This window comes from Tinamus guttatus, unplaced genomic scaffold, assembly GCF_059628265.1.
Source record: "Tinamus guttatus ecotype Peru unplaced genomic scaffold, ASM5962826v1 Tinamus_guttatus_pri_ptg000125l, whole genome shotgun sequence".
Taxonomy (NCBI): domain Eukaryota; kingdom Metazoa; phylum Chordata; class Aves; order Tinamiformes; family Tinamidae; genus Tinamus; species Tinamus guttatus.
In genome coordinates this window covers 1,754,945-1,767,610 of record NW_028288659.1, presented here as the reverse complement: position 1 = coordinate 1,767,610, position 12,666 = coordinate 1,754,945, and the positions used below count along the sequence as shown (strand labels likewise).

The 12,666-nt window shown below is 47.8% G+C and overlaps 1 protein-coding gene across 1 annotated transcript in view; it reads left to right on the top strand.

Moving 5' to 3' along the window:
* Positions 1-11,391, top strand: part of LOC104564538 (sodium- and chloride-dependent GABA transporter 2) — a 34,711-nt gene extending 23,320 nt beyond the window's left edge. The window contains exons 8-15 of the mRNA XM_088521546.1: positions 3,331-3,434; positions 6,003-6,127; positions 6,718-6,830; positions 7,448-7,585; positions 8,993-9,095; positions 9,574-9,674; positions 10,093-10,263; positions 10,896-11,391. Coding sequence (XP_088377672.1) covers positions 3,331-3,434; positions 6,003-6,127; positions 6,718-6,830; positions 7,448-7,585; positions 8,993-9,095; positions 9,574-9,674; positions 10,093-10,263; positions 10,896-11,015 — 975 coding nt within the window. The 3' untranslated portion in view covers positions 11,016-11,391. The remainder of the gene's footprint in view (positions 1-3,330; positions 3,435-6,002; positions 6,128-6,717; positions 6,831-7,447; positions 7,586-8,992; positions 9,096-9,573; positions 9,675-10,092; positions 10,264-10,895) is intronic.
* Positions 11,392-12,666: the final 1,275 nt, after the last annotated feature.

Here is a 12,666-nt window from a genome sequence, read left to right as displayed (position 1 = left end):
CAAGTCATATGTGACATATCTTGGGTTTCAATAACATTTTGCTCTCAAAAGGTTTTTCACATTATTTGTAAATGCTTTGAGATCTTCTGAAGGAAAGGATCTGTTTTGGTACAGGGGGTTATTAAGTTCCAGTGCATGTAATAAAGTAAATATTGCTGAGAAAATTAAACGGGGTGCAGGGAGGAAAATATTCTTCTATAGCCCATAACCATCTTGGATAACTGCAGCTCAGGTCTGAAAGCTTTGCTTAAAAACAGAGTGTAGGAGGTTATTACAAACTGGAGCAAACAACACATTCAAGGAAATTGAATGATGAATTAAATAAACTGGATGGCCTAGAAAACTGCAGACAACTATCAAATCAAAATGCCCAGGCTGCCAGCGTGATGCTGAAGTCTGAACAACAGGATAAACTGCACCAGTCTCTTGGGGAACAGCGGCCAGAGGACAGCAGCTTGCTCTGATCTGCAGGGCAAACCAAGCCCCCCATTACTGCTGTCAGGCCCCTTTACACAGAGTGAAAGTATTGAAATAAAAATGAGAGGCTCTTGATCAACAGCACAGGAGGAAAAGTTGTGGGGGGATTGAAAGGAAAAAATCTCCTAAGTCACTGTTACAGAGAGAAAAGAGCGTTTTGGAGCAGGAATGATTTTTTGGGAAACACAGTATGATGGCATGATCTTTGACCCAAGATATTTAGTAGCTCTTTAAAATGGGAAACAAAAATGCATGCAGCCTGAGCTGGTGCTCTCAGTCATGCTCACAGAGTGGGACCGTAAGCACTCTGAGCTCTCTAGCTCTGTTTGTGCTGGTTCAGCTGCAGGCTGCCTTACTTTAAATGGGAAACTCTGCTAACACAAGTCCTGCGTTCCCACAACAGATCCCTTTAGGTTGAGTTGCCCTCTCAACCTGAAGTTGCTCCACAGGTGGTATGTTGAGCAGAAGCAGGCAGCTGAACTGGAGATGTGGGCCACATGCTATGCTGTCAAGTGTATTATTGCTGGGCTATAGGAACGAGTCACTTTATGAGCCATCGAGCTAATGAAGCCTTATGTCTTGATATTTGGCTTCTACCATGTCTAGCAAAGCATCAGTTATTTTCCTGCCCTTGGGATATTTCTCATGTCTCTTACTTCTGTGATTTATCTGATATTTAATGATGGCTGACTGTTCCTCCCTGTAGCTCTTGTCTCAGCTGGAATGCTGATTTTCTGTCTTTCGCCTGTTTCCTGGCTATATCATAAAGTCCTTAGGTAACTGATATCATTAAGGTTTCTACTCACTGTTAAATCTGTTTGAAACTGTACAACAGGGTCTAGTGTTATGGCAAAGGTGGGCAGGCAGTTTAACTTCATAAATTTTGGTATCTCAACAAATTGAAATAAAAAGACTCCAAAAAGCATGGGTTGGTGGGATTCAGGATAGAATTTCATGGAAAAAAACAGAGCTCGAAAAATGATTAGCAAAAGAAAACACAAACCTAATGAAACTTTCAACCTTGGTCTATCAAAAGATGTTTAAATTGTTGATGCAAAGGTGTCAGTTGGTCCTTCTGAGACCTGCTTTGCCCTAAAAGCAGCTAAGAAGTGAAGGCTATAACCTTTCTTTCTACAAGCACAGTACTTCTTTAGAAATCACTTCCGAAAGGACTTTGACCTTTCCAATATTCTTAAAATGGAAAAATTGACCAACATCTTGCTCCCCAAACCTCCCTTCCCCTTCCTGTCCTGCAAAAAAAGTAAAATGTAGTGAGGTCAACTATTTTTTTTTTAATTTCTCAGTGCCCAGAATTAACCGTTCCAGGCCAACCTCGTCATCTCTTTCTTCCCATTTTACCTATGAAAGGTCTGATCTCATTCCATGTGTAGTAGTGATCAGTCTTTCCATTGACTGAAAAGAAGATGGGTCTGAACATCAACTGGGTTGCTCACAGGACAGTCAATGAAAGGAACTTTGCCAAATTTAGTCATAACAATTTGGGGGGACTTTGCTTTCTTTCCCTACAGATCGAACTGTTGGATCTTGACAATGGAGCTGTGGGTGGGGAGAGGCTTTGTTCTGTGCAGCTGTTCCTTGAGATAAAACCAAATTTTGAGCTGAACAAGAGATTTGACATCTATTTAGAATGACCATCAACCTAGAAAGAAGAACACACACACACCAAAATGAAAAAAACAGTGATGGTGATTAAATCGCATTAATGCTGAGAGACACCATAGTCTGTAAGACACTGCTGGGATGCTTTCCACTGATTTCCATTTGCCTCAGGTGGGATCATGGTACCCACCTCTACTACTACCTGTGGGAAGAACGGCATGAACTGAGATGCCTTAGCCAGATGCAAACTCTTTTCTCATTGAAAACTTCCCAGTAGTATTTTTCTTATGCTTTTCTTTCCTGACTAGCTTCCCTTTTATCTCTAGAAAGTGGCTGCATGTCATCTTTGGTTGAATGATTGTCTTATCCACAGTTTTAAATCCCCTGGGGAGCCTTAGCGAAAATGATGCTATGCAATAGAGGATTTAATTAATAATCTTTGTCATTGTTTCTTTCCTCACTGATAATTCCTCCTTTTGCTGTTCTCTGCAGAAGACGATGGCTGTGGTTGCATCAGTGACTTCACAGAGCTAGACTTTCAGATCAAATTTGGCATTGACAAATGTCAACCTCGGAGCACTACCACATGATTTTGACAGTGAGAGTGCAGTTCAGAAGGGCCTCGTGGGACTAACATAATTCTTGTGTTTTCTTTCAGGAGCTGTCCTTCCTTTGCCAGAAACTCCATTTATTTCTAACACTTTCCTCCTCCATAGTTAGTTAATCTGTTTTCAAGTTTTGGGACTTTTAAAATCAGGTTTTGGAGTCACAGGCCTCTATCAAGAGCTCTGCTACCTGATGGGAGGAAAGGCCTACACAAATAACCCACCTCCCATCTGCTAGCAGAGGACTCCTTCACCTCCCATGGAATGAGTGCATCTGGTATCTGTTGCTACTGGGAGGTTCTGGAGAGTCACAGAGTGCTATAGATTTGATCAAGGAAGAATAAGATAATGAGGAAAACTTATATATGCTGTGGCTTTGCCAAGTTCTCGGTGCATTTCTTTGCGTGTCGCTCTTACCACCATATGCTACTTTGTTGACTGGCACTATGTAATCTAATCTAGTCCTAGCAAAGACTTATCTAAATATTGGGATTTGCTGAATTCCTGAGCACTGACATTTCTGCTGGCTACATCAGAACCCAAGTCTCTGCCTCTTCACATTGGTGTACTGCCTGCACTCTGTGCTGGCCTTCCCTTCTTCTTACCTGTGTTTGCATCTCCCTTCCAGGTCTGGATGGATGCAGGCACTCAGATCTTCTTCTCATATGCAATATGTCTGGGATGCCTGACAGCTCTGGGCAGCTACAACAAATACCATAACAATTGCTACAGGTAACTGGAACACAGCTCTACAATCTAGAGCCTTCCCTTCCCTGAACGTCAGTGCATATTGTCTGGTCAACTGCTGGTGGCAACTGGCCATTTGAGGTGCCTTGTTTTCCTTTTCTACTCAAGGCATAAGAAAACTCTTTCCAGATGTTTTATCTGATTTTTTTTCCTGTTGCCATGTTGCCCAATCCAGCTCTTTGTGCAATATACCCAAGGGGAATGCAAGGAACTTTCTGGCCATATCACGAGTGATAAATTCCCTCTTCCACCCCAGCTGTCAGCCAGTAAGCGGAGATCCTTCATCACTAGTTTTGTTATCTTGATCTCCCCTTATTAAAAACATGTATGAGTAACTGTCGAGGAAGCAGAGCTGTAAGAGCTAATGGCCCTGGACTGAAATCTTTTCACCTTGTAATTTATCATTCTTCCTGTTAGTTCAGACCTAGTATCTTGCACCATGCTACCAAATTGGAATGGGCTGTTGATTTGAAGTGGTCAGGGGAAAGTACACTCATTTCACTGCAGATATAGCCAGTATCTGGAGCTGTATCTCCAGAGGCAAAAGGCCAGTGTAAGTGAAAAAGCCCAATAAAACTACCTGCCTCTCTTCTCACCATTCATTTGCTGGTCTTCCTGCTCTTGGCCCTGGATTCCCCTGCCTTTTAAATTCTAATTTGTTGTTATTACTGTGGAGGGTCTGAGCAAACCAGGCTACATGATCCTTGCATCTTTATCTATCTCTCTTTACCTTAGAAATTTACTCCTGTTTCTCCAACAGAAACTGGGTGGAATCCACTCTACCTTTTCATATTCTTTCTCCCAAACCCCTTTTTTTTTTGAGAAAAAGAACTGTGGGAATGGAGGTGATAACAGAGCTCGTTCTGACCTGCTGCATGCCTTTGGGCACTAACCATCTGTATCTCCAGTCTGGATGTGCAACATGGAGATGATGACAAGGGCTGCCTAGCACCAGTGTTGTGTAGTTTCCATAACTTCAACTGAGAGATGTTATAGAAAGGAGAGAGATGTCTGTCTGCACAAAATTCCTTTCTGCTATTCAGCCATGCTAGGGAATTTGTTTATTGTTACAGTGTCACAGCTCTGTCCATCCTGTTCCCTAGGTATGGAGCCAGTTCTAACGAGTCTGTCCTATGTTCTGCAGCCTCAGTCTGTGCAGGAAGACAGGGCCAGTTTTTGACAGGACACCAGGATAAGAGTGTGGTGCTCCACTGAGCTGCTGCAGGCTAGATGTAGCCACCAGTGATCTGGAGAAGAAAAGGGATGTGGGGAGGAAGGACCCTTGTCTATGGGGCAGTACTCTGCGATGGCACCAAATGGCTCGAACTGTTTGCCCTCCTTCAGGGCAGTAAGGAGAATCATTTGGGCTCAGAGCATTCCCTTTCTGGTGGAAATCTGAGGATCACTGTTTGACTGTTCCCCATGTTACTGTACATCATGACACCCCCTTCCAAACCCCAGGTAACTTGAGAGCACCTCCCAGCCCATGCCTCTCCTAGAAGGGTTTAAACTTTCATTAATTCATCTGGGGGAAAGAGAAAGAAACACCAGGAAGGAAGAGGAACTATGTGAGGTAAATGGGTGCTTGCATAAACTGATTGAGGGTATAATTTGGATGAAGAGTAGGTAGTTTCTAGCAGTTGGAAGAATGAGTTTGTGGTGTGGGCTTCCAAATGCATTTGTTGACCCTGGCAGAGCATGAGCCCTGCATTAGCAGGGTGATCCGCTCTGGAGATCGCTCTCAGCCTCTCCTGCCTTAGCAACAAAATGAAAAGGTAGAGCAAAGACGTTAGGTGCTGTGCAGTCCTGGCAAAGAAGGAGTTGGGTTTTTTGAAGAAATAATCTGAACTATTCACACAGTCTGTGGGCTTTGTAGTCTCTCTCCAGAAATGGTGGCGGACAGTGAACAAATGTAGTTAATGTGTGGGGAGGAGCATGAAACCAAAAAAAAAAAAAACCCGAAAAAACCCCAAAAAACACCCCACACTTGATACCTTGATGCAGAAAAGCACATTAAATGAAGTCAGAGTAGGCCTTTATTTTAACTACCGGAAGTGTGTGTTCAATTTGGTTCAGAATCTCTTGGAAGAAAGCTGCAGATTTTGTTTTTGTCCCTAGGATTGTAGTCTTGAGAGGCCTAGGGAGACTGGAGTGTGAAAAGGAATCAGATGGATAAGAGATTTTTAGTTTATAGAATAGATGGATAAGAATGAAGTGAAACAGTGGCAAAAAAAAGATAGATCACAGAAAATAAATGGGATGTCTCCATTTATCTTTTTCTCGTAATGTGAGAACCTGGAGATATCTAGTAGTGCTGGCAGCCAAAAATTAATAACATTTGGAAAATCTATTAAGGAAAAAAAAATACTCTTGACCAAAGATAATCTCTAGTACTTATTGTCACAGGATATCAGACGAACCAGGAGAAAGAGAGGGAGGGCAAAAAAAGATCAAACATTTAAATGGGTCACCAGTCTACCTCATGGGCGCCTGTAGCTTGAGGTCTTGCCTTGCTCCTGGCGCCCCGCTGATGTTGCCCCTTCTCCTCCCCAGGGACTGCGTGGCACTCTGCTTCCTCAACAGCGGCACCAGCTTCGTGGCTGGCTTTGCCATCTTCTCCATCCTGGGCTTCATGGCGGAGGAGCAGGGTGTGCCCATCGCCGAGGTGGCCGAGTCGGGTGAGTGAGGGCCACGGTGGGCGGGCATGGCTGCAGGGTACCCTGCGATGCGCTCCACGTGGTGGCCTGCCCTGGGGCGATGGGCATTGCAGCTGCAGGCTCCTTCCCATGGGCAGCTTCCTCCTTGCCTCTGAGAAGGAGAGGAAAGGGAGTGCCAGCTGTGAGATGTGTACAAGAATAGCACCTGCTTCTCTCTTGGCTGGTGGCGTGATGGGCCTGCAAAACGTGTGTCCTGGCTTGCTCTGCGCTCGCTGGGACTCAGGCTCGCTCCTGCTCCCAGGCCTCGCAGTAGTGGTGCAGCCATTGCTTGCTGTGCTTCCTTTCCCTTCCTCCCGGCTGGCCCCACTGCTCTTCCTCCAGCTCTGGAAGCGGCTGGGTATAACTGGAGCAAAAGGCTGCATAGGCTGTGCCTTGCACCAGGGCGCTGCCCCACGTGGCTCGGGGCACACGGGTCTCATGCTGCGTGCCAGTCCTGCTGTGCTGGTGCTGGCAGTGATGCTGCTTCCTCAGCACCGGGCTGGGGTGCAAGGCATCCGGGAGCTGCCAGATCTGCTGTCCGCTGCCTGCTTTAAATGCCCTTCTCCTCTCAGGGCCTGGCCTGGCATTCATCGCCTACCCTCGGGCTGTCGTCATGCTGCCCTTCTCCCCGCTCTGGGCCTGCTTCTTCTTCCTGATGGTTGTTTTGCTGGGACTGGACAGCCAGGTAAAGGCACAGGGGGATTTTCTGCAGGACAAAAAGCATCTCCTCTTCAAGCTTGATGCAAATGGATTCAGCTTAACTGATGGAGAAGATACAGGGGAGTGTGGGAAACCAGATCCTGGGCAGCAACTTTCCCTGCTGAGAACACAGTGCTGGCCCAAGCAGCTATGGAGGATCAGTGGGCAGAGGCTGAAGGGGGAGGCATGAGGCTTGGAGGGTTTCAGCCACTTGGTAAGAGGTGAGGCCACTTCTAGATGTGCAGAGGCAATAACTGAGGTTCTGGAAGCAGTGTAACTACCTCAATGTGGCCCTGCACTGAGCCAGTTATGAGGACTCATCTCCACACAAGCAATCAGCCCTGTGCAGTGCACTGTGCTCCATGAGGCAGCAGCGGGAATTGCAGGGCTTAAGATAGTTTCTAGGTGGCAGTTTCCCGGTCTGGTCATGCTCTTTGGGCATGGCCTGAAGTACAGACAGCACCAGTGGTTCTGGCTGAGATCAGTTTTGATGGTTCCTTCTGGCTGAGGGGAGCCTGCCCTGAGAGCGGCAGGCAGGACTGAAGCTGGGTGCGTTAGCCCAGAGAGTGGGGTTGACAGAGGTGGTGACCCTGCTTGTTGCAGTTTGTCTGCGTGGAGAGCCTCGTCACTGCTCTTGTCGACATGTACCCCAGCATCTTCCGCAAGAAGAACCGCCGAGAAACCCTCATCTTGCTGGTGTCCGTCCTCTCCTATCTGGTTGGACTGGTGATGCTCACAGAGGTATTTTGGGATGGGGGAGAAGTGAGGAGTCTGCACCCCCCCGCTCCAAGCATCTGTGGGGTCCTCACTGGGTGTGAATCCCCCCACCAGTGAACAGTGACTGGATGGGCTGGGGTCTGGGGGAGGTGGGCTAGCTGGTGATCCAGCTGGCTTGTCCAACTGCATGGTGTCTGATGGGAGAGGGCCAGGGAGGCTGTGAGCAGTGGACCTGGACATCCTGGGAGGTGGCAGTCCTCTCCTCTCCCATTGCCCCAAGAGCATGATGCAACCCATCCTGCTGGTGGCTCTTTGCTGCTGGGTGAGGTTTGGGCCACGCAAGCGTCTGACCACTACATGGCATTAAAGAGCCCAGGGTGTATTTTGGAAAAGTGGATATTGTGTTGTAGCTCTGAGCTGTGCCAACACAAATCCTTCCCTTTCCAGATGGCATTTGAAAATTTCCCTTTCATTCCTGACCCCCTGTGCTATTTACATGTGCTAAAACAACCTGACACCTCTCCTGCCTAGAACGATAATTAGAGCTCCAGGCAGATGATGTTGTGGTTGAGATTTGTCTTTTCAGATGGCTAAAGCTTTGCAGCTGTAGCCTGTTGCATGGTTGGGTGAACACCTCTGTCCTTCTCTTTCCTACTGGATGGAGCTGCATGAAAGCTGAGATCAGGAAACTTGATGGATCTGAGTGTCCATTACACTGGTTTCCTGTGCAATACCCTCTTTACGAAGTGTGATTCATTACCTGGAGTTAAAACTGTTTTCATTTAAAATCTTTGACTTCTCCTCGAAGTGATGGGGTTGATGCTGCTATGATGGAAATAGGAAAAAACTATTTCCATCTTCTCTTTCCATTTGGACCTGATGTTGTAAAAGTAGCCTTTGATGTTGCATCTGCAGCTTTATGTCTGGCTTAATTATGAGCCTGTTTTGTAGACTGGCTTGCAGAACTGGGCAGTGAAACACCCAGTCGCTAGCCTGTGAGCTCAGAGCAATAGGTGCTTGCAAAATTGCACGCACATCTATTTCCCTGTGCAAATCAGAAGGCTGAATTTAATCAGGTGCATCATGTCTCTTGTGGGCATCTCCTCCACCCTCACTTACAAGATGTGATTTTTTTTATATATCCTGTCCTGAAATAGCCCCACGATTTCTGATGGTGACCTCCTCTCTCCTGCCCTGCCCTGGAATGAAGAGGGAGAGACTCTGGAGAGCAGGGAGGTTTCTGGGGATGCTGCGGGTGTAAGCACAAGGGATATGGCCTTTGCTGTTTCCCAGAGAGAAATAAAGTGCCCCCAGCTCAGGGGAAAATGTTCAGTTTGATTCCTGCTCTGGCTGGAGCTCTTTGCCTGTCCCTCATTCCTTTCCCTTCTCTTCCTACCCACCTTGCCTTGCTCCCTGATTGGCCTTTCCCAGGGTGGGATGTACGTCTTCCAGCTCTTTGATTACTACGCTGCCAGTGGCATGTGCCTGCTCTTTGTGGCCATCTTCGAGACCCTCTGCATCGCCTGGGTCTATGGTGAGTATGAACCAGTGCAGGGGGTCCCCAGCCCTGGTGTCTCATGCTCTTGCTTGATTCAAGCTCAAAATGCTAGCCCATAGCTGCTCTTGGCCATTGCTTTGCAGTGCAAGACAGCCTGTTGAACCTTGTTTTGGTGCCTGTGGACTCACCTGCTGGGGGTCTTCCTTCCCTGGGGAATCTGCTTGGCTTCAGGTCCTAGTTTGGTGGTGCTTGCTAAGGGGCTGGCCATGGTGACCTACTGTCCTCTTCTAGGTGTTTGAATGTTATTCCAAGATGCAGACTGAAGCTGTCCACATCCCCAGTGAGGTCCCCAACAGGGCTGCCAGCTGTCCTAAGGTTACTGCAAGTCTTTTGGGGAGCTCCTGACCAGTTGTCAAATGGGACCCCTGCTTACACAGGGGTCCTCCCCAGGAGGCACAGACCCTATTGCCCTTTTTGCTTGGTAGTGATGAGGCATACCTCCCCTCTTCTGCAGGTGCTGAGCGTTTCTACGGTAACATTGAAGACATGATTGGGTACCGGCCGTGGCCAGTCATCAAATACTGCTGGCTTTTCATCACACCTGCTGTGTGCGTGGTGAGAACCTGCGGGTATGGGGCTGGGTAGAGCTGGGTACCTCTGAGGTGTAGACACATGCATTCATACATAAATATGCACAAACATGAGAGATGCCTCTGTATGTAGAGAGGCGTATATGGTCTGAGCTTTGGGAGCCTGTTGCTCTGTGTATGCCTGTGACCTTTGGACCATGGCATGGGGCAAAGCGATGGGGACCAACTCAGTCTACTGCTTGGCTGAGCAGCTTGCTTCCATGCCCCGTGCTAAGCACGGGGCTCATAGCAGCAAAACTGGCTTGTGTCTCCCCTAATATTCTAGGGAGCTCTTTAGTGCAGTGAAACTCTATGCGGAGGTGCAGAGTTGCGAGGAAGAACCTATTTTGGTTAATGGTGCTTATTCTCTTGCTCTTTTTCCCTTGACTTCACCCCCCGGCCAGGCAACTTTCCTGTTTTCTCTGATCAAATACACCCCGCTGACCTACAACAAGAAGTATGTGTACCCGTGGTGGGGAGACACCCTGGGATGGCTGCTGGCCCTCTCCTCCATGGTGTGCATCCCGCTTTGGATCATCTACAAACTCTCCACCATCAAAGGCTCCCTCAAAGAGGTGAGGCTAGTGCTCTGGGCTGAAGGCACGTGTCAAAGTCCAATCCTGAAGGGAGGTTGTTTGTGTGCTGTAGGTTAATTATTAGGGAGACTTAGATTTAATTGACTCAATTAATTGAGAATCCATTGCTATAACAAACTGTTGGCTTTATTGAGTTCTGACTGGAGGGCTGCTCAGAGTCTCCTGTTGCCTCTTGGTGCTACTTGGCTATTGCTTCTGCGTCTTGCATGCACCATCAGGAATCAGCTCCTTAAATGGTGAGCACAGAGATGATATCCACTGCTCCAACTCAGTTTGGAGGTTGCCCTTGACTCAAATTTGAGGGCTTACTGACCTTCACTTGAGCTGCTTTCTAGTTGTGGCCAGGAATGAATGGGCGAACAAGCTTTCCCACTGTGTCTCAGATGTCCCATGTGCTCAGTGCTCATGGGGCTGTAGTAATTAGTTCAAAGGTCTGTGTGTTCTCAGATGCTGAAGTGATGGATGCCTCTACTTCAGGATGCCCTTGCTTTTAGGGAGAGGACTTGCAGCCCTGTCTGCCTGACTGTGTGATAGCAGTGACTAGGAGGGGAGGGCCCAGATTGCCTTTTGTGCTTGCAAGGAGATGTTCAGTACCTGCATTTGTCTTCCAGAGACTCCATCAACTCACTTGCCCACTTGAGGATTTGCCTTCCAGGCCGGGCACGGGACAACCTCTTCCTTCCACCAGAGCTGGCCTCCTAACGCTGACAGAGCTTGAATCTCACTGCTAGGACCAGTGTGGCTCTCCCTCCCCCACTCCAGGATGGCTTTTATACAGCCTTTACCACCTGTTGGATAACACAAGGATTCTTCACTCACCAAGGAGAGAGGGATTTTTGAGCTGAGCTCCCGTCCTTGGAAGATTTGAAGAGATGACGAAAAGGCTACCATGGAGATGGCCTTCATGGGTTGTGGAGTTAGCAATGCACCTTAATCCTCTCCTTGGAGAACATTCTAAATCAAGTACTGCTGATCCTGAGTGTCCCTGGGCTTCCAGTGGGCAGAAAGGAAAGACTGATCCTGAAGTGGAGAGTGTCAGAGGTGTTGCTCCTGTGTGGACTTTGGGAGCTTCTCTATTCATTCCATTAAATCCTTGTTTTTTTTCCCCTCTAGAATTGCTCTGTTTCGGCTTTGTCCTCTCTGTTTCCCTTGCTGATGGCCTAAGCAGGCCGTGTATCATGTATCAATGGAGTAGAACAGGGCTCTTTTGCACTGGCACAGAGGTATGGGAAAGTGCCCAAAGAGTAAGAGGCTTGGCTAGGGTGGAAAGGAAGATAGGGAACGCTGATTCGGAGGCACCCTCTAAAGCAATAGGCTTGGGATACTTAGGGGGAGAGTGTAATGCCACCTTCTGCTGAAGCCATTGCCAGCTCCCAGCAGAAACAGTCATGCGGCTGGTGAGTCACTGGGCTATTCCTGGGGTCTGAGAGAAGTGTGTGGGTTTCCATTTTCTTCATGCAAGTGGAGGATGATGGGAAACTCTCCCTCATCCCCACAGGTCTATGTCTTTTTTGTGCTGACTGGCTTCCTGGTGCTTTAGAGATGGTTATTTTGGTTTTCCCACGTATGGCAGGAGGGCTGCTCAGTTGAAATGGGATCTGCTTGTAATGTCAGCTCATATAGCCACAAATGGTCCCTCACTTACAGGCTGTCCAGGTAAAAATAATCAAAGAGCTGATGTGTTCAGTGGTGTAACCTCAGTATCTGAGGAGGGCAGCCAGAGGACATGTGACCGTGGGGAGCTGGATAACTCTCAAATAACCTTAAGAAAGCTGAAGTCTGGGAGGAGGTGACTGAGTGAAACGCACTCAGCTTTTCAGAGCATACATGGACCCTGGTGGGCACTGACGCATGGCCCGGTGTTCTGGAAACTGCTGGGATCATTTGGTGCAGCGAAATTAGAGCAGAAATTAAAACAATCCATGCAATTAGCCACAAGGTGGCCTCAGGACTTCACCTACTGCTGGAAGCCCAGCAGCAAGGTGCAAGGCGGCGGCGTCCCTTGGATTTGCAGCTGGACAGACGAAGGACACGGGGCATTTATGAGCAGTGAGGGTGGCCCAGGCTTCCTGCCGTCCACCTGCCCCACTGCCTCTCAGCATGGGCAATTGAGGAGCATCTTGCTTTCTGCTTTGCTGGGTAGCCAGGGCTGGGATCGGTAGGGACCTAAGTCTGATTGGTAGGTGGTCTGGGCTGCTGTAGGAAAGAGTTAAAGAAAGGTTAGGGCAACCCCTTTTCTCTGCCGTGGTGTCAGCGCTTACTTTTCACAAATGGAGTTTAACAGAAGTTTTTCTGTTGGCTTTCTTTTGTGTATGTGGATTGTATCAGAAGCTCCAGTAGCAGACATTTTTATCCTTGGAATTCTAAACAAACCAAATTTTC